This window comes from Thunnus albacares, chromosome 19, assembly GCF_914725855.1.
Source record: "Thunnus albacares chromosome 19, fThuAlb1.1, whole genome shotgun sequence".
In the NCBI taxonomy this organism is placed as follows: Eukaryota; Metazoa; Chordata; class Actinopteri; order Scombriformes; family Scombridae; genus Thunnus; species Thunnus albacares.
Genome location: NC_058124.1, coordinates 5364168 through 5384540, shown reverse-complemented (window position 1 = coordinate 5384540; position 20373 = coordinate 5364168). Strand labels below are relative to the sequence as shown.

The following is a 20373-nucleotide window of genomic DNA, read 5'->3' as shown; positions in this document are numbered from 1 at the left end:
TCTTGTGATCGCTGCATCTGAGAAAAAGACTGCAGTGTTTCCTCTATAATTGTACGAGAACCCCTGCCAGGCCAAAAAATCTTTTTTTAATGCCAAAAATAACACCAAATATCCATTCGGAAATCAATAATCATTTGCGTTTGGGAGCCTCTGAGTGGTGCTGTTCCAAAATGTGAGTCAACCTCTGTGTCATTGCCCGGGAAACTCTTGACATGGAACCTCCCACCCCCTCCCCAAAAGAAACTAAATATTTTATTTATGTTATTTACCTTATTTATGTGCACTCGTTATAACTACATTCATTACACTCATTAAAAATACCCGACCTGAATCTGGCAGCAGTTTGTTGTTTGTTCTTTATGGATCACTAGGAAGTAAATATGGGAAGACTTGTAAAATATGACTCATTTAACTATTTGTTTGATCAGGTCCAAATGTTCTGAATTATTGAATATATGGGCCCCATGGCCCATCCGACCACCCCAGAGCAGTAAACCTAGGGGAAAAACTGGACTGTGGTATTATGTTTGCAGACAAAGCCCTCATTGAAAATAGACCAGCAAGTGCAGATCCCAGGAGCTAATTATTAGCCGCACCATGATTGTCTTTAAATACCAGGTGGGCAGAACAATGACAGGTCCAGACAAAAGAAAAGAACAAAAGGCCATCCCTGTTTGATAAAAGGAGGACATAAAGTGAATCAGCCACTAAGAACATGTTATGGGTGTGTGTATTTGAGTGTGTGGTCAGACTGTCCTAAAAGGTCATGGACAAAGAAATGACATTCCATGTTGTGCTCAAACCTCAGACCACTACACCAATCGTCAATGTATCTGCTAGCGGAACATTAGTTTTTGCATGACTGATGCTCCAAATTCATATTGTTTACTCTGGACTGATTTTTACATAATATACTGTACCTAACTTTTTTTCTTCAAAATGATGCTAATCAAAGCTACTTGTCTTTACCATCATTTGCACATCTCCCTCTATGTGACCCAGCACTACAAGAAAAATACACAATTCTGTCAATACACAGCGCCATTCCATTCCACTGCGACTCCATAATAGGGTGGAAAGGGGATAGATGCTCCCATGTGTCTATAGCAAGCGCTAGATATGAGTCTGATCGATTCATCCAGGCCTACAAACCAATTATTTCTCCTAGCTCTGCGACTGTCCAGAGACTTAATCTTAATTACCCCTTCCAGTCAGTGCTCCCTCATATTCAGTGCAAGGCCATGTAATGGATCAGTGGCCATTGTTTTGAGTGGGGTGTGACACAGCAATCAGTAGAGGAAAGATGTGTTTTGGTGGAGTGGAGGCTAAATCATGAGTTGACTTAAACTGGTTCAAAAATTGCTAAAATAGTTCCTTGCCATGCATCGTCTGCTGTTATCTTTCATTATTAGTCTGTAAATGACTCTCCACACTCCATAGTAACCACCTATCCTTTGGTCTGTATCTCAAGTATAACAGGCTTTGATGTTAAGTGATTGAAGATTAACCAATACACAGTTGTGCTCATAAGTTTACATACCCTAGCAGAATCTGTAAGATGTGTACCATTCATAGTGTCTATAGTTGTGACCATAAAGTTAAATTTTAGTCTCATCAGTCCAAATAACTTTGTTCCAGAAGTTTTGAGGCTTGTCTAGGTGCTGTTTGGCATATTGTAAGTGGGCTGTTTTGTGGTACTGGCACAGTAATGGCTTTTTTCTGGCAACTTGACCAGGCAGCCCATTTTTGTACCAAAGTACCTCCTTATTGTGCATCTTGAAACAGCCACATGCAACTTTCAGCTGAATTTGCTTTTGGGTTTTTCTTTGCAACCTGAACAATTTTCCTGGCAATTGCGGCTGAAATCTTTGTTGGTCTACCTGACCGTGGCTTGGTATCAACAGAACCCTTAATTTACCACTTCTTTATCGAAGCTTAAACACTACTGATTGGCATTTTAAAATCTTTGGATATCTTATTATGTCCTTTTCCTGATTTATAACTCTCTTTTCTTGCAGGTCCTTTGACAATTCTTTTGCTTTCCTCATGGCTCAGTATCCAGTAATGTCAGAGCAGCCCTGGATGCAATATGCAGGGTCTCTCAAGAGCTAAGAAACTCATTGACTTTTAATACACAGACACTAATTACAATCAAACAAGTCACAGGTGTGGAAACTTACCTTTCATAGCCATTTAAACCTGTGTGTGTCAACTTGTGTGTATAATGTCAAACATTCAAGGGTATGTAAACTTTTGATAGGGGCCATTTTGGTGATTTCAGTTATCATTATGATTTAAAAAGGGCAAACACAATTATGTGAAAAGAAATGGCTTCACCTGACCACTATCCCTAGATAAAACAAAAGTTTTCAGCATGATCAGTCATATTTTCCAAGAAATGGCCAATATTTCATGTATTCTCCTAAGGTATGTTAACTTATGAGTACAACTGTAATTCCCAATATATGGGAGACAGATACAAAGTCACAAATATAGTGACAACCACAGATCATAATGATTAATAATAACCATACTGTTGGAAATTTGTCAAAAAACGATTCAGCTGCCAAAATCAATCTTCCCAAGTTACTCTCTTTCTCTGTTTTTGTGGAGAAAAAGAGATTGTCATCCTGGAAGAAACCACTCCCATCAGGATAGAAACGTTTCATCATAAGATAAAGGTGATCACTCAGAACAACTTTGCATTGATTTGTAGTGACCCTTCCCTCTAAGAGGACAAGTGGACCCAAACTATGCCAGCAAAATGTCCCCAAAAGCATAATAGAGCCACCGGATCCTCTCACTGTAGGGGTCAAGCATTCAGACCTGCACCAGTTTTTCCTTTCATTTGTCACCCATCTGTATACAGCTAATGTCTAGCTAGGTCTTCAAAATTAAAGTGGGTCCTACGGTCACCTACTGTAGACTAAATAAACCCAGTATGCTAATGGATGCTCATTTAAAAACCAGAATACTGCAAAACCAAGACTCATCACCAACTGATGTTCTCCTAGATGAATGCATAATTGAAGGCTTATGATTCAATCACAATGGAACATAACAGTCGGGATATTCTGCCTTGGCTACTTGTTTTTAATGGGGTCAGTTCAATTTGAATTAAATGTTAAGTTGTTTAGCAGTTTGACTGTATCAATTTAGCTGCTTCCTATGGGGACATTTAGATTTATTAATATTCTATTGCGAATCTGGTGATGCACCATTGCTGACAGCTATGAAAGCTGCTAATGAGTGACAATTAGGCCAATAATTAATGATAGCAGTCAGTGTTATGAGGATAGGCAACAGTCATGATAATCATTCAGATTGACTAATTATGTTGTCTAATAGCACCATTTCAATTGATCTCTTGTGCTATCAAGCTTTTATCTTATGACAATAGAGGTCCTAGCAACTCTATCTGACCCTGTTCATTATTAGCACCATCATGAGAGGCAATAGTGCCAGTTTTGAAACTCAGTGTCAAATTACTGTTTGTCTATGTGTGTGGGTGTGCATGAGAGAAAGAGAGAGTGAGCCAGAAAGTGCAAATAAAGGGAGTGAAAAAGATAATGTGACAATGTGACAATGTATTTTCATCAAGTGTTTCCCAAAATACATCTCCTATGCTTTTTGGCACACTAGGATACTGCAATGGTGCTCTATGGCCCTCGACGTCTCCCCATAATATGCTGTCACCTAGTCACATATTATTCTTGCAGCAAGCCCTGTGCACACACTCTTCTTGCTCTGGAAGGTAAACTTGGTATTCCAGGGCAGAGGGGAATGACAGGGTAACAGTGTATGCTCAGTGGTTCTCAGTAGGTGTCCTGCTACAGCGATGGCTGGTATGTGTCAGGGCCAGAAACCTGTCAGTAGTGTGAGCAGGATCAGTCCATTGAATACTAAAAAGTGTCAGTTACCCACAGGGTTGACACAGACCTGTCAGCGGGCTGCTGTTGCCGAGAATCCCTAGCTGGGCAACATCTGATGCACCACAGTCAAACATGATGGATCACCTGCTACATCTTCTTAGCAGTCGCACGGAAAGACGGATAGCATGTCAGAAAGGGGTACAGACAGGCAGCGATGGGACCTCAGAAGTGCTCAACAATGACAGGCAAAGCAAATCTAAGTAATAATGCAATGATTCCATATGAGAATATCTGATTATAAACAAACATCATAAAAAGTGAATGATGAGACTCCTCAGGGCAAATCATAAAGAAATATCTTTACTTATTCTGACCTGTGACTGCAGCACCCTCCTTGGGTAGAACAGTTCAATTTTGAGATTGTTGTGACACACTTATGCGAAACCTCATCCACCAAAGTTTTTCCATAACCCAATATAGATTGCACATGATGGATGGCCAAATGAAGAAACGGACAGAAAACCTTCTATACTTCCCTTCCTCGATTCATTGTGGGAGACACAAACACATTTGTTGGCATCCACACACTGTAACACATTCTACAAACAACACAAGGCCTGCCCCACACACGTGGGAAAAGATTTGATTATGAGTCTATGGCACCAGAGCATCATTGAGAAGGATCAATAGCGACAGAAGAGTCCAGTGGAGTGACTTCTCCCGCTGAAGGGCTATGTCATGTCCCACCATCGTCAAACAGACTGGCAGGCTCTGCAGATCTCCGGGGATTATGATTCAAACCTGAAGCAAATGCTTGTGGACCAGCTCCCACACTAACTGGCAAATCCTGGGTCCAACCCATGTCACAAAGGACCAGGCCATGGCTCAAGTGTGTTACTGCCCTGATTACTACTAAATGGCTCATCACTTTATAATAAAAAACTGAGGAGTACATCAAACCTACTGTTGTGCACTGCTAACAAAAATTAGATAAAAAAACATCTTTGTTCTATTCAGGTTTGAGATAAATTGTCAAGCTTGCCATAATGGCAGTCCTTTACATATAAGAATGTCACTAAAACAGTTCTTTCCTGAGATGACTGTTGCATCGTTAGCTGTTAACTTTATTGGACAGCTGAAGGTTTGTAACTCACTGCTCCAACTGCCCCTGCAGGTGTGTTGGAAGACTGAGCTTTCCATTTTATATTGCTCCATAATTTGCATGTGTGAGATTTTACAGCTAGCTTTAGATTTTATATCAACAACTGGATCACAAGGTATGTTGCAATTTTACTCGTTTCATATACTGTAATCAATCTCTTTGAAAGATTACTTTTTTCTTTGTTGAAGATGTACCTCTGTAATAGTAGACACTGTTAAGTGTATTTTAGCAGTAATGTTCATGAATTGTACAACTGAGCAATTCATTAGAATTTATGGCTGATATGGTTAGAAATTGCTGCCACTACCAACTAAAGCAAACCCAAGCAAAGAGAAGATAATCAGCAGCATGACCTGGCCTTATATTTACATTGTATCTGCTCAGGCTAAACTACGGTGGCTGGCCCAACTGAATTCATGATTCGTATGAATTCATAATTCATGTGAATGCCATGGCCCACTTGGTTGTCGAACCACCATCACTATTTAACTAATTACACTAGTCTTACCAATAGCCACTAATAGCAAATCCTCTTGTTGCTTTTCTTGAACTAAGTCCCTTGACCTGTCTACCAAATAAAGGAACATGGTTTCCAGATGAATCTGTGTGTGAATAAATTTACCCCGCAAACTGTGATACACATCCTCTTCAGAGTGGTAGGAACACATTGTGTTTTTAAATTAAACTTTCCTCTTAAATTATAACCCCCCTCAGTGTCTAAAAACACTTAGTATGTTAACCAGAAGTAAATTGTTTCTTGCTTTATACATTATTTGTGCAGTCTAAAGATATAGTAATACAAATGAACAATATAGAGTGTACAATGCTTTATGATCAAGAATGTGTCTTCCCTGAACTGCAACGTTCCATGCCAACTTTGCACGCACATATCTTATATGACGTTTCATATACTCTTTCTAATAAAATTAACTGGATAAAAAGAAGATGACTAGTTTAGGCTGACTTGGTCTAAGCAGGTAAGCCCTTTTACAAATCCAGCAGCCTATATAAATTAGATCAGGTCCATGCATGGCCAGACAATCAGCCATTACCCTAGACCCAAGTATACTTTACATAGATGGCATACTTATACAGTGTGACCACACCTATTGACTTTAAGACATTTTAAGGTCATTGTCAATAATTTCTGTTTAAGAATATTATACAGTTGGAATATAATTCAGTAGGCATTGAAAGGTGCTGTACACCAAATTCAGCCTTTGATGTCTACTATGGTTTTTGGGAATGAATTGAAGGGTGATTGTACGGTTTAAAAGGTCGGTCTTTGTAGGCAAAAAGGAAGAAAGATGGAGCCAGAGGTGCAGTAGCTTTTAACAGTTAGGGCAATATGGTAAAGGTTTGTGAAATCAATACCAACATGGCCAGTACACTGACTACCTATTTACCCCATAATTAGTTAGCCTGACCTTTTCAGTCCATTACCACCTTTTGCTGATACAGCTGTTGTGTTATATCAACTGTCTGTGCTGCCAATAATGTTTAATACTAAAACAGGACACTAAATTAGATGTTCTTGTATTTAAGGTTATAATAATTTGAAAGCTCATAAGATTATAATATGATTCCTTGTTAAATAGAGGTGCAGGTGAAAGATGAAAATATATGTCATGCTATCGACTAAAAATAAATTAAATAAATAAATTGTATTGTATGCCACCTGTTAAAGGTGCTTAGCACATTATAGACTTTACAAAAACAAGGAGCACTTTAAACAAGCCGTTGCCTTTTAATTTAATATAAACAAACTGAAATCATAATGTCCAACTTTTAAGTCCAACTAGGAACAAGAGTTGAAAATTAGCAATAGCTATAAACTCTCTGTGCAGCACATCAGTTTCATGCTCTGTATTGGAAGTACATTAAATTGCATCGTCCCTATCAAATAAAATAAAAATTTAAAAAAATATGGTAAATCATATCTTGCTAAAACACATGGAGATTCAACAACACATCCACTACTGATCTGTTTATGTTTCCCACAGTTGAGGATTGATGGTGCAGAGCCACATGGAATAACATGGCGATGCATGTTTCTCTGTACTCCAGCAGGTGAAACAGCTGTGTCAAAATATTCTCTCTTTTAGTAGCACTTGAAATAGTGTGGCCAAGCGATCTAGACTTCCTCACAGTGACACCAGAGGCTGGACTTGGTTGCATTTAGAAATGCCAGGTAATCTGTCTTTCAGGGATGAAAAGGCAGCCGTTGGGGATACTCTTGTTTCCTCTAAAGAAATCAATGAAGGAGGTGGTTTTATTTGATAGAAAGCAGAGAGGGAGAAACAAGTTTGAGCTGAAAAAACATTCAGAAAATTCTGAAACCCCCCCCATTTCTTCTTGGATTAAACAAGGTAACAGTAAAACACACTGGATAGACCATATAGATGTAGGCAAATTAAGGAGATTTACCTTAGATACACAACTAGACCAAAAGCCTTCTCTGCACATTTATCATTGGTACAAAAACAGAGTCTGAAGATCTCTGAACAATATAATCTCCACAATTCTAAGTTTAATTTACTGCAACTGCAGCTACCTCTCTTTACTTGGGTTTCCTTTCTTTTCTTCTTTGTCCCATCCCACCAGTCTAAATGAATGGGTAAGGGTGTGGTGTGTTATCTGTGGCAGGCCGGAGGAGTTTTGATTTATTTCCACAGCTCACCCAAACTGACGCACTGACAGCCCGAATTGTTCTGTAGCCATGATAAATGCCCCATAAACAGACGCTCCAAGCCTGTTAAATGTGCTAACTCTAGATCCACACAGGGCCAGAGAAAAAAAAAGAAGCAGCTAGATAGGCAATCATAGAATGGTCCGCTGTACTCTCTGCTCTCACTTCCACATTAAAGCTAACAGGGTGATAGAATAAGACTGGTGATTCCAGCCAAAGTAGAACAAATGATCCTTTCATGCTTGCTCCCCTAATGTGGTAAAAAATGTATTAACAATGCTTTGTTTAAACGTCCTGTGTTATGATAATACTGCATGGCACAATATCTAGAAATCACATTCATAACGGGTTAATTAGCCGGTTGAAAAACAATGCAGATCATTTCCATAGACTACCTGAGTAGGGGAATTGTTTCCGAGAATCAAGGTTTTGCAGGCAATGCTACCTCATCATTACCCACTTATCACCCGTTTGAGAAAGTGTCTCTGTCCACACACCCATCTCAGCCCATCCGAGTCAGCACTGCACCTGTAAATCACATGCACTGGCCCAGGAGACAGAATGAGCCTCCCAAAAAGGTGTATGACGTTTTCCCATCACGCTCTCGCTTTCTACTGCCTTCAAAAGGAGACCCTTAGGATGGCTGACTGACAGAGCCTGGGCGACAGAGCTGAAAAACAAGCAGATAAATCAGCTTCTGCCTACCCAGTGCTCCTCCTTGCACCCATCAGTCAGCTAAATGGGCAGCAGTGGCTGCAAATTTAAGCCTATCTGTACTTCAATAAGTGGGTGTGAGGTAGGGTGTGGGGTGGTAATGGAAACATACAAGCCTCTGCCCCTGACTGTTTATCAACAGTTTTCCTGCTCCTTGAGGCCTCAGAGCACTAAGGTCTACACAGCCCACTAAACATGTACAAAAAATGTTATGAGTATGTCCTGAGAGGGTATTCCAAAAATCCACAGATGATCATTCAAACCAGGCTTTGACAGTGAGTTAGACTGTGTTCACCTGTCTGTTCCACAACGCAGGTTGAAGTAAGTTTGAGCTACTACCATGAAATAAAAAGACTGAAATGTTGTGTTTTCTCCTCAAAGTACAGTAAAACTACTGATAGGCACTGCAATAAAATATTTACACATTATAATTTCAGTTTTTCTGGCCAAGATTTTGCCATTCACAAAAAACCAAAAAAAAAAAAAAAACAAACACCAAAAATATTTTAGTTTAATTTGATTTTTTTAATGATACATCAGTTTTAAATGATTCCTTATTAACCTGCACCATGAATAGTTAATTAGCTGAATAGCTATTTGAATTATAAATTATAAAATTTGTTTTATGGCATTGAATACTTCAGGTCAGACTAAATTTGCAATTTGGAGACGTTCCTTTGGAACATGGTGGATAATTGGTGTTATTGACATGTCATAGACTACATAATTAATCAAGTAATCAAAATGATACTCAGTAAAAAATAATGAATATAACTGTTAATTGCGGCCCTAAACACAATGACATAACCCTTCCTGTCATCTAAATGATGTTTAGTGATATTTATGGATTAATGTTGATCACTTATGCAATATTTCTGCCTTTGGTCTCCATGTCACAACACCACCTATTAATTAGCAGTATGTTTTGTAACCTTTCGCCAATGGTGAAAAAAAAGAAACTAGATGCATGTTATGATCCAAATTTAGTATTCCATCCATCCATTATTTAAGCCCTCTCATCCGTTGCAGGGGCCTGGAGGCTCCCCAAGCTGACGTTGGGCGAGAGGTGGGATACACCCTTAACAGGTTATCAGTCTATCACGGGGCTCAGATTTAGTGTTGTCTAAGCAAATTTGTAATAAAACATGGTTGTGCACAAAGTCCATGGATGAACTTGCCTTCCTTTGGAGACTTGGTTGCAGACTGGGCTGATGTCATCCTAAATTAGACTGCAGGAAGGGCTTACTATCCTCTCCCAAAGGCCCTATCACTGCGGTGCAGATAACTGCAGAAGAGCTTGGAGTTGATGTATGCTCACAGATGTGACATATTACCAGCTACAGGTGCAGTCAGAACACTTCTCTTTCATTTCAGCCATGCCTGTATTCATTCCCATCCTCCCTCTCTCTCTCTCTCTCTCTCTCTCTCTCAGGTCAGCAGTTCTAATCATCATCAGTACAACAAGACTTCAGCGTTAGGTAGGCTTGGCAGCACAATTTGTCAAACCTGCAGCACTCATGGCAATAGGGCACCTGACAAAAGCTTAAAGGCATATTATTCCATGAGGCATCCCCTGTGTGTATTGAGAAGCCACCGCCTGTGACTGCTCCAAATGTCCATCTGTGTGCGCCGGGTAGGAGTGGAAAAAAATGTGACGGTGTGAGCCGGTTAAGAGGGACTGTCTTATTAAATTATCTCTCCGCCTTTTACAGCAAGGCCCCCACCCTTTTCTTTCCATCTCTCTCCTAGGCTAAACATTTGTCTTTCCAGTCATGGGTGAATTTGTATTCCATTGAGATGGGTTCCTGGTGGCAGACTGATGGTGGGAGAGGGGGAGGGTGGGGAATGGGTGCAAAGTCCGCATTCGGGCTTGCTGTTTTCCATCTCACTGCTTGGTTACAGCACTCAACGGGGAGACAATACTGAAAATCAAAGCCTGTCCACAATTGCTTGGATATGGCTTCTTATTAATGCAGTTCATTACAAGTAATTGATATTGCTCTTTCATTGATCACCTAATATTATTTAAAAATATTCATCATTAGTATAACACTTGTCAGTGAAGCTGAACATGCATTTAAATATTGCGTGTATTTTTTAATTTCGGCTGACTTTTTTGTATTTAAATGTTTTAAAAGTGCGCAACCAATTACTTTATTCTTACTCACAGTCAAATGTCCTTGCTGTTAACTGTTGATGTTTGTCATTACAAGAAGCCAATTTTCCCCAAGAGGATCATTAAAAAATTCACCCTGTTTAATCTCATTTTTCAAATGTCAGTTGTTTGACACAGCCCTCGTGCTCTCCTTTAGCACAGTATCATAACCTGCTATGATGGTGTCAACTCCACTGAGAGCTCAGTCTGATTGGCCAGGTGACTGTTTATTTAGCAACACTCCATTAAGTTGACATAGCGACTCCTATCACGAGGTGCACCACTTTGCCTTTAATCAAATTGACAGCCGAGGAGCTATAATCAATGGGGCTATTTACATAATGCCAGGCTGCAAAAAACAAATGATACCACCTGTTCTGGCATTATAATCACTGTGGAGGTAAGTTGGAATCTTCCAGCAACAGGCTTAGACTCATGTGTGCATTTGAAAGAGCAATAGCAATAATTCTGTCTGTTCTGGACTTGGCAAAATTGCATTTTTTTGTACAACATGCTAGGGTTATAATGATTCAAGATTCATTTGGAAACACTGTCTTCCTATCAGGCATTCAAGTGTTACATTCAAAACTGCTGCAGCGTATTTCAACAATATGTTGTCTACTGTATAATATATAGGGGAAGGGAGAAGTATGGTTTTATAGGAGCTGGGTTAAATATTTCCCATGAAAAACAAGATGCGATATCTCTATCTATACGCTAAATTAGTGTGTTCCATTCCGTAGTCTGACAAACTTCTTCCCTCTGAATTCTCCAATTTTAAAGGATGACAAGTACCCCACATAGTTTCTGGGAGCGCAATAAAATTTTGTCACAGATGATTAAACCAGTCAGGCAGTAACCTTCTGAAAAACAATAGCTAAGAATCTCCAAGGCTGCTCTGCTGACATTTAGACTGTTTGTAAAACTGTCTACCCTTTTCAGCAGCGCTATGAAATCCACGGTCAATGTATACAGTTTAGTGGACTTCTTTTTCAGGATCTGTGACAGAATGACAGAATGGCTTCCAGATAGACTTTTACTGCTGGAGCAGAAAATTAAATGACTTTGAAAATCACAGAAACTCAGTAGGAACCTTTTGGAATTAGTACTCATACTCAAGCGTAGGTACATATCAATCCAAACTTATATTCATGCCGATTGCAGTATTTTTAGGCACATATGAATAAGTTTGTTTTTTCCTGCTCTGTAGAACCTGTCCATAATGATTACACTGTGAGTGAGCCTAGTATACTGCAGTCACAGTTGATGATATTAATGTTATTTTCTTTTCAAAAAATCATAACTGAAGGCTTTTTGAAGAATAGTAGTTTCTGTGAAATCAAACAAACACAGGCAGGAAATTATGTTCAAGCTGTCCATATATTTAAGGGGAAGAAGTACCAGAAGAGATATGCTCTCTAGGCAGCATAATGAAAATGCAGCCCTCCCGTCTATGTTTGTGTTTATGGTAAAATTTGTTTCTAATTGTTTTTTCCCCCCAAACAAGCTTACCACATAAACATAAAAGTAATCCTCTTTAATTTCTTGCCCACTCTGTAAATTACAACCGTTGTCTGAACCTCAAAAATGAAATTTAGCAGTAACAAAAGGATGTGTCACTAATTTAGAAAACACTTGCATTATTTATTTGTGATTGTGAAGCGGATTTCATCATACATGATCTGACATTATTGCAGCTTAGCTGATGTGACTGTGGGGCCGATTCTGCCCAGAGGTAGAATGATAATGGCCTCAGTTTGCTCCCCATTCAATAATAATAATGAGCTTGTAAACAAACACAAAACCATAAAACTGATTCTGGCACTTTCCATGTTCTCCATTCACTGGAACCTGTACTGTATGATCAAATATTCATAGGTTTCTATGGTAGCAAATCATGAGGAGGCATCGAGTCTCTCATGCCACACAATGGCTGAGCTCAGACATTGATGTCAGAGTCTCTTTCTTATAACCTCAGACTGAACCACAGTGCCTATAAATAAAAAGTACTGTTGAGTTTTTGAATATTTTGTTGGACTATTAATTCACTACACCCACCATATTGCTCTGAATTCTAGGAGAAATAGATTTATAATCAACAACAAAAAATAACAGATGAACTATGAAACCCCCTTGTAGGCTTTGAATAACATTTTGCTTTTAACTATGTAATTGTCTTTCTTGCTAGCAAAGCTGAGACCAGCCACTCAGGATCTCACTCAAATGACAGGTTGGACTGGATGGTTTTGGACTCTTCTCACAGTACTTAAAATATAAATAATTTGTGTCCTGTCCTATTTTTTGGGGGTGTGGGGGTGGGGGGGGGTGGGGGGGGGGGGGGGGGGGTATTTTTACTGACATTCAAAGTAGAATTTGGCAAAAAAAAAAAAAAAAAAAAAAAAAAGGTCACTCTGCAATTTCAGTTATGCTGACAAATAACACATGTTCCTGTCCTGGCTTGAACCATGGATTAGGATTGTGCCAGTTACATATTATACTTTTAGACCACTAGTCGAAGAGGACGCCCTGTGCTCAAGTACACTGATTGAGAGCACAGCTAGAAGTGATTACAATTTTCTTTAAATGAGTACTTGTAGAAAAGTGGCGAAGCTGACAGACGAGAGGACCTAGTGACTTAGTGGACAAGTGTAAAGTTTACAGGATTATATAGGACAGTGGTATGTGGCACATTGACGGACTGAGCTCTGTATACGAACATATATTTGCAAAATGTGCTCATGCATAGCTCCTGGACAACAGTTTTGATTTTAGATAGATAGATGAGAACTTCATTGATCCCACAGGGAAACCATGTTCAACCATTTTCAAACCATGTGTGATTTTAAAATGTACACAGACAGCGAAGCAGAACAGATTCTTGTCAATAATTTATCTGCATGCATGTTCATGCCACGCTGCCCAGTTGATAGTCGAGTAGTTTGGATCGCTTAACTTACAGACGCTGCTCATCAGCTCAAAATATTGTGACAGAAATTATTCTCTTCAGTCTTGTTGATGGGAATATGTGGTGGTGCAGAGCTGGTGCTGCTGTCATGAGTGGCACTGAGGAGTACTGGCTCCACCTCCAGAAAAGCTCACATTCACAGTGCATGTGCACAGATGACCCAATTTACATTTACTAAAAATGTTTTATGTGTTTTAATGAACTCATCAAGATTATTATAAAGTACAAAACACTTTGATTTCAAAATAGCACAACACTCACGCTGCCTTTACGCATTAGCAATGCAGTAAACTATAATGAATTCCACATTTGTTTATCATTTCTTATGCATAAGGAAATTAAATTTGTTAAGCAGACCACCTTTCAAACTTCGTTGAAGCTTCATGATAAAGACAAGACAAAAAGCTTTACAATATTGCATATGACATAATTAAAGTTTGCATAACTGATTGAATTTTCCCAATTATCCTATATTGATGAGACTGAAGCAGCACAGATGTGGCAGTGCCTGTTCTGTAATGTGCTTCAGGCAAATAAGAGGAATTTATTTTCACTTAAGAGTTCAAACTTAAATTGAAGAAATTTTGACAAAGAACCTATTACTTCCTGGAGGAGTTGAATTTGTTTCTACAAACTAATGGGAGAGAAACTATTATGTGTATACAGATGAGGAAACAGAACTTTCAGTTTTGGCCATTAACATCACAGCAATTAAACACAACTACAATCAGAATTTTTGACAAGCAAGACATATTCATCTATGGTATCTCTGTAAGTGTGAGGCTTACAGAGACACAGAGACATTAAAAGCATCCAATTGGACTAACGATTTCAGGCACAGGGGAAATGCTTGAACTATACCCGTAATTGAGCCTGTGATAGTCTTGGCAACCCTGATAAAGGCATCCTAATGGGCTGAGGCAAATTATCTGGCTCATAATCAGCAACGCTTGCAAGGCCTAGGCTGGAACTGCAAGACCACCTTTACAGAAATCAAGACAATGAACAATGAAAAAACCACAGCTAACGTCTGCACTGAGATTGCATACATAATGTACAATATCACATCAGAGATGGTCTCTATTTCATGAAAAATACGATGAGTAAACCTCACAGCTTTATCCTCAAGAATGTCTTCCTCTGACGGAGGCGCATGTCAAATGCCAAAATATCTGGAGAACAATGAATCCGGTGGAGTATTTTCTCTTGATCCCCGCCCCCATCCCCCCATATTTTTGTCTCAACAGATTCTTACATTTCCATGCTTGATCTGCCGTGTCGCTTCATTTCGCAGATTGCTTTCTCTTTGCAAAAGCAGGACAGCCCCAGCTGACTAATCAAAATGCTGGCAGTTCCCAAAGAGAGGCCGAGAATCTCAAAAAACAAACACCCGCAGTAAATCAAAAGTGATTTCAGAGGATGATCACAGATGGTGCGACCGAAGAGTGCTCCTACAAATTCTGAGTGTCCCCGGTGATTCACACATTTCCCAAGCTGCTGTCTACACCTCTCCAAAATAGCCTGTAGCCCATTATGAATGCAAATAAAAAACATGGCTTGAGACTAGTTCTGGAGGCTTATGCGCTAACTGACAGGTAGAGGGATGGCTATGTAACCACCTAGATAACTGTGATTGGCAGGCAAACATGGAAAACCTAACAGGGGGTCTAATTTCATTGAAAAGATGGACAATGAAATCAAAGCTGCATTGTACAGTCACAACAACATAATTAAAAAGTTTTTATCTGATTTCTTCACTTCTGCACAGAAAAAATAGAACATTGCAGATTCAGAAATATGTAACAGGATCTAAATTTGTTAAAGTGCACATGGAGTTCACAAACTTTCAGTCATGACAGTGGTGTGAGTGTGTGATCACAACTCAATTTCACACACATGCAGACACACACATAATGGCCAAAATACACTGGGCACGAACACAGCACAACACATCTGTCGCAGCATGTCTGCAACAGAACGGGTCCATTATAATCAACTGAAACTGCTACACTGACCATGGAAGCAGTGCACACGCGCACAGGTGTCGCAAGGCTTTTTGCACGGCTGATCTAATTTTTTTTTTTTGCTAAGTGGCCCTCCAACAGGTAAAAACTAAAATGAGTACTTTAACTGTTTAAAAATGATTAAAATAAATACCTTATTGTACCAGAGGCAATTCAACGCAGCAGTGCAACCTTGTGTTTTTTTTTTTTTTTTTTTTTTAAATTGCACATTAAAATATATCGGTAAAATCAATGTGTGTCCGTGATCCTGTAGTTAATTAACTCAGAATCAGCTAATATAGCCTACACTTCCAAACCCTGCATAACCAACTGCATTATCACTTGGCAAAACTCAACGTGTGACGGAGATGGAGTCTGTAGCAGGTAGAAAACCCCGTTCTGTCATGCCTACGTGATGCATTGTGTCCATGCCTGGTTTATTTCAGCTGTGAGAGACTCACCCCACTGCAAAGGAGCAAGCTGTAAGTGCTCCAGGACCAGCTGGTTGAGGACTCCCTCCACGCTGGCCTCTCCACGGCGCCGCAGGGAAGGGTGGATGTGATTAAGGACAACAACAGGAAGAGGCTTTGTGCAATTCAAGGATTAATCAACATGAGAAACTTTGCTGTAGAGACGACTGATTTACAACTTTACTTGTAGCAGTAGGAGTTGAAGAAAATGCTTCAAATTGTGATTATAACAGGCTAAAACTGTAACAAACCTAACTACAGAATGAGACAAAAAGAGAAAAAATGGAAACTGATATCATGTCTATGGTGACCTGATAGAAGCATGGTAATGGAGCTTAGAACAGAGCCAGTAAATTCAGTGTTACAGGAACCAATAATAATCCTGACATGTGACATGACTGTAACAACTGATACTGTTCTTTCCTTCCAGTGCTCCTGCCACTTCAATTTCTTAACTCCTTTTAGTGCTTAAACCTCTTCTTATGCTTGTATTCTTGTTCTTTTTGTGTTTTATGCTGAAACAACGAAGTGGCTCACCTACCCACTGCTATGGAATATGTCTTTGGTACTTTTAAGTACTTCAGTTCATTTCTGTCCTTTCTTTGTTTCTGTCATCCTTACCTTTTTCTTTATTTCAAAGTAAACATAACACTCTACTACAAACCTCAAGCCACAAGTTCCAGCTCTTGGAAATCACACTGCTTTTCCTTTAGAAAAGACTGCCAACCACGGGGGAATGAGCAACTTATTTGACATTTTAACCCTAACCCATAACCCATGAGGCTTTTAGCACTGACAAGTCCTTTTTCAGCGGACCCTTAATGGATAATTAGCTTGGCACCAGAGACACTTTTAATGGGCCTGCAGTGTAGTCATCCTTTGTGTAATTTTTGTCCCTGACTATGTGTAAGGTTTACAGAGACAAGATTCTCATGATGTACTGGATCCAGGAATATTATAAAAATAACTTGTAAAGATGTTCTTCTGATTTGTTATATTTAGAATAAAATTCAAGTAAATACTGAGCATCAGCTGTGAGGAACCACATTCCTGATTTCTTACAGCCAAGTCAATTAACTCCACCACTATCATCGCAGTACACAGTCGCTTACCTCCTAGTTGTATTCACAGAAAATAACTGCTTACACTTCTCCAGAAGATTAAAGGACCAAATTGACTTTGTGTGAGAGAGAGAGACATTTTTAAAGACGTGAAAGCTGCTTATGGAGTGTGTGCTGAATGTGTGGATGCATTCTCCTCATATTACACAAAAACCGCAAAGTTAAGCAAGAAATACCAACACGTCAGTCATTAAGGCATTACATACTAGTATTAGTAGAAGTAGACGAGCATTACACCCACAATAGGCAGACATCAGCAGGAAATGTAAAGAAAAATGAAAAGAAATGTGTAAGAACAGTTACTATGAATTGAAACTGGCACATAACACTGCATTGCTTTTACGAGTATGAACACAATACGCACAATGGAGAAATAAAGCCCCATACAAATTAACTGCACCATGTTATTCGTGTTACACATTCATTTAGATGTCAAGGGTGGATTGGAAACATGTTTCAGTAACATGGCAATGACGATGGCATTAAACTGATAGCAGGGAAGGCTAACAATATTTGAATGCTGCATCAAAACAAATATGGCTGTCAGAGAGCAATTATCCAGATAATGTGTGATGATAAGGACACCGCTGATCATTTACACAGCTGACATTTGGAATAATGGGTGAAATGAGTAGCGCCCAGAGCACCAAACCTGTGTCTATTAACCTTTTAGAGAGAGTACAGTATGCATGCAAAGAGAGAGAGAGAGAGAGAGAGAGAGAGAGAGAGAGAGAGAGAGAGAAGGCATCTACAGACAAAACACACTGTGCTGAAAAGTGCTCCTACTGTGCCTGCTGGATCATCTCCAAACTCAAAGTCTGACTCATAATGAATCTCATGTCACAACATGCACCTGCATCTTATTTGATGAACAGTGGTGAAACAATGGCAGTGTTGTGGCTTTGATCACTTGGAGCATGAACATGTAGAATTTCTACTTCAAGGCTTCAGTGGAATTGTTGGGAAACAGGAGCACTGAGCAGCTACAGCACGTCTTTGTTGGTACAGCATGAGGATCAGTAAGTAGCCTGAGCATCTGACTTTCTGTTGCAATTCTCTGTGGACCCTCATACAAGTCCACTTTGAATCTCACAAGTTACATAATATGGGGATGTTCATTATATCTTCTGACCCACTGCACAAAGAGCGGCCGCTGTTTGATTGTAGAGTAGCACTGGATATATTGTATGATTCCAGCAGTAAAGCACACACACAGGACTAGCTCTGGTATAACTGTCAATCATTCAGCACACTACTGTTTTTAAATTAGGGTGGCATGGTGGCTTAGTGATTAGTACTGTCACCTCACAGGAAGCAATACATGTTAAGTTAATATGAGAGTCTAAAATGTATGAATATGAGTCTAGAAGGTTATCCGTATGTGTACGTGTTAGCCCTGTGATAGACAGGCAATCTGTCCAGGTGTATCCCACCTCTTGCCCAATATGAGTTGATGCTACAGCCCATTTCAATCCAGCAGAGGGTAAGTGGGTATAGATGGCTGGATGGACTGAGATATTAGCTGCAGGCTTTTTTTTTTTTTTTCTAGCCAAGCTAGTGGTGTAGCTCTAGGCGGTTGTCTTTTGATCCATCACTTTGTTCGAGACTGAAATGTAACAGCTATACATAACAACTACAACAGTCAGTTCTGCAGAGGATGAATCCTCATGAATTTGTGATGGACTGATTGTCATTATATTTGCTACATATATTCCTAGTGGATGAATGTGAATGATTTTGGTGACCTCATGACTTTTTATCTAGTGCCATCATTGGATAAAAATTTCAATTTCTCTAATACTTTGGTTTATGACAAAATTCCTGCAAAACTAATGACATTCCAATCAGCCTCAGTTATACTTTGTGTTTAGAGCTCATTCACAAATAGTACTGTCGTGAACAAGGTTTTCCAGTAGCCTAAAAGAGATGGAGGAGACAATCCTAATCAACTTTGACTAAAACTGAAGATAAAAGGCCTATTGGTGTCACTATACTCATTCCAGAACTCAACACATCTACCTTATGAGTACAGTGAAAGTATCGCTACATTGGAAAGAAGGTTAAAAGGTTGCTTTTAGTGTATACAGTACCTTAGATTTTGAATGGAGACACTTGAACATGGGTCCTACAATGGTCATTTGAAAAACATACAGAACTGTATATTTAATGGGACTGACCATGAAACAAATTTGATAAGCACCCTTGGATTCATTCATCTGTGGCTGTATGAAACAGGATTTTATTCTAAGACAGAACTCCAATAAGAAGTGACTTTCATATTCAGGACCATATATTATATACACAGTATTTGTGGCCACTGAGCAACACATCCAACAAGTCAATTTCCATAATTTACCACAGAGCTGAGGAATCGTGGAAACCAAAGATGTTTGTCCACCAGCTAAACTTATAGTCAACAATCATTCAGAGTTCGGCACTTTAATGTTTGCTGTTACTGAATATTTTCAAGAGAAAGTCTTTCAAGAGTCATTGTTTTACAGACATTCAAAACTTCATTGTTCTCTAAAGTTATTTGAAATATAAACATAAATGCCTCCAAAATGTTGCATGGAGTTTTGTTACATCTATGGTTTTCACTGACCGTAATTGTTCATGATTTGTACTATTAATTGTTGATCAATTCTATGCATTTGGTGCTTTCTTCTGAGCTATGTTAGCAACTTTTCAGTCAAGCAGCTTAATATACAAACATACAGAGTGGGTGTGAGTGGTCCTAGAATGTTCCTAAAGCCTTCCGACCCTTTAGAGTCAGAAGACCCTTAGACCTAAGTTTAGAGTGAGAGATGACACAAATAGTGCTGCCTCCAGATTACAACTGAGCACATGTCTTAAAGGTGATATTTACAAAGTTAAAACAAGTACTGCACTGCACTGTTGTCCCCTGAAGTCACTCAACTGTATACTTGAAGCAACTGTCACTTGTGGTTAGCAGCGGTATCTATGACAAACTGTATGCCACATATACTCTTCTGGCTAAAACAACTGTACAGAGAGTTATGCAGTTGTATAGCAACTGTGAAACTGATATAAGTGCTTGTTAGGACAGCTATTGAGACACAAATTAACTTCCACACAGTGCATTCAAAGATGATTCCTGAACTTGGCAACAATCTCTTCAAGGGGAAGACACACCTAACACATTCCCTTCTTCTCTCTTCTTTTTCTGTATATAGCAAAGCCTTTTCCTATGAGCGAATCACC

The 20373-nt window shown here is 39.3% G+C and overlaps 1 protein-coding gene across 6 annotated transcripts in view; it reads right to left on the bottom strand.

Annotated features, from left to right (window-relative positions):
• The window catches only part of trappc9 (trafficking protein particle complex subunit 9), a 213591-nt gene that overhangs the window by 57378 nt on the left and 135840 nt on the right, over positions 1 to 20373 (bottom strand). For 5 of the 6 annotated variants that reach the window (XM_044335377.1, XM_044335380.1, XM_044335382.1 and 2 more), the window contains one exon: positions 16022 to 16112. In XM_044335377.1, coding sequence (XP_044191312.1) covers positions 16022 to 16112 — 91 coding nt within the window. Of the gene's footprint in view, positions 1 to 7163; positions 7280 to 16021; positions 16113 to 20373 lie in introns of those variants that run through there. The other variant, XM_044335381.1, reaches the window with a different exon arrangement.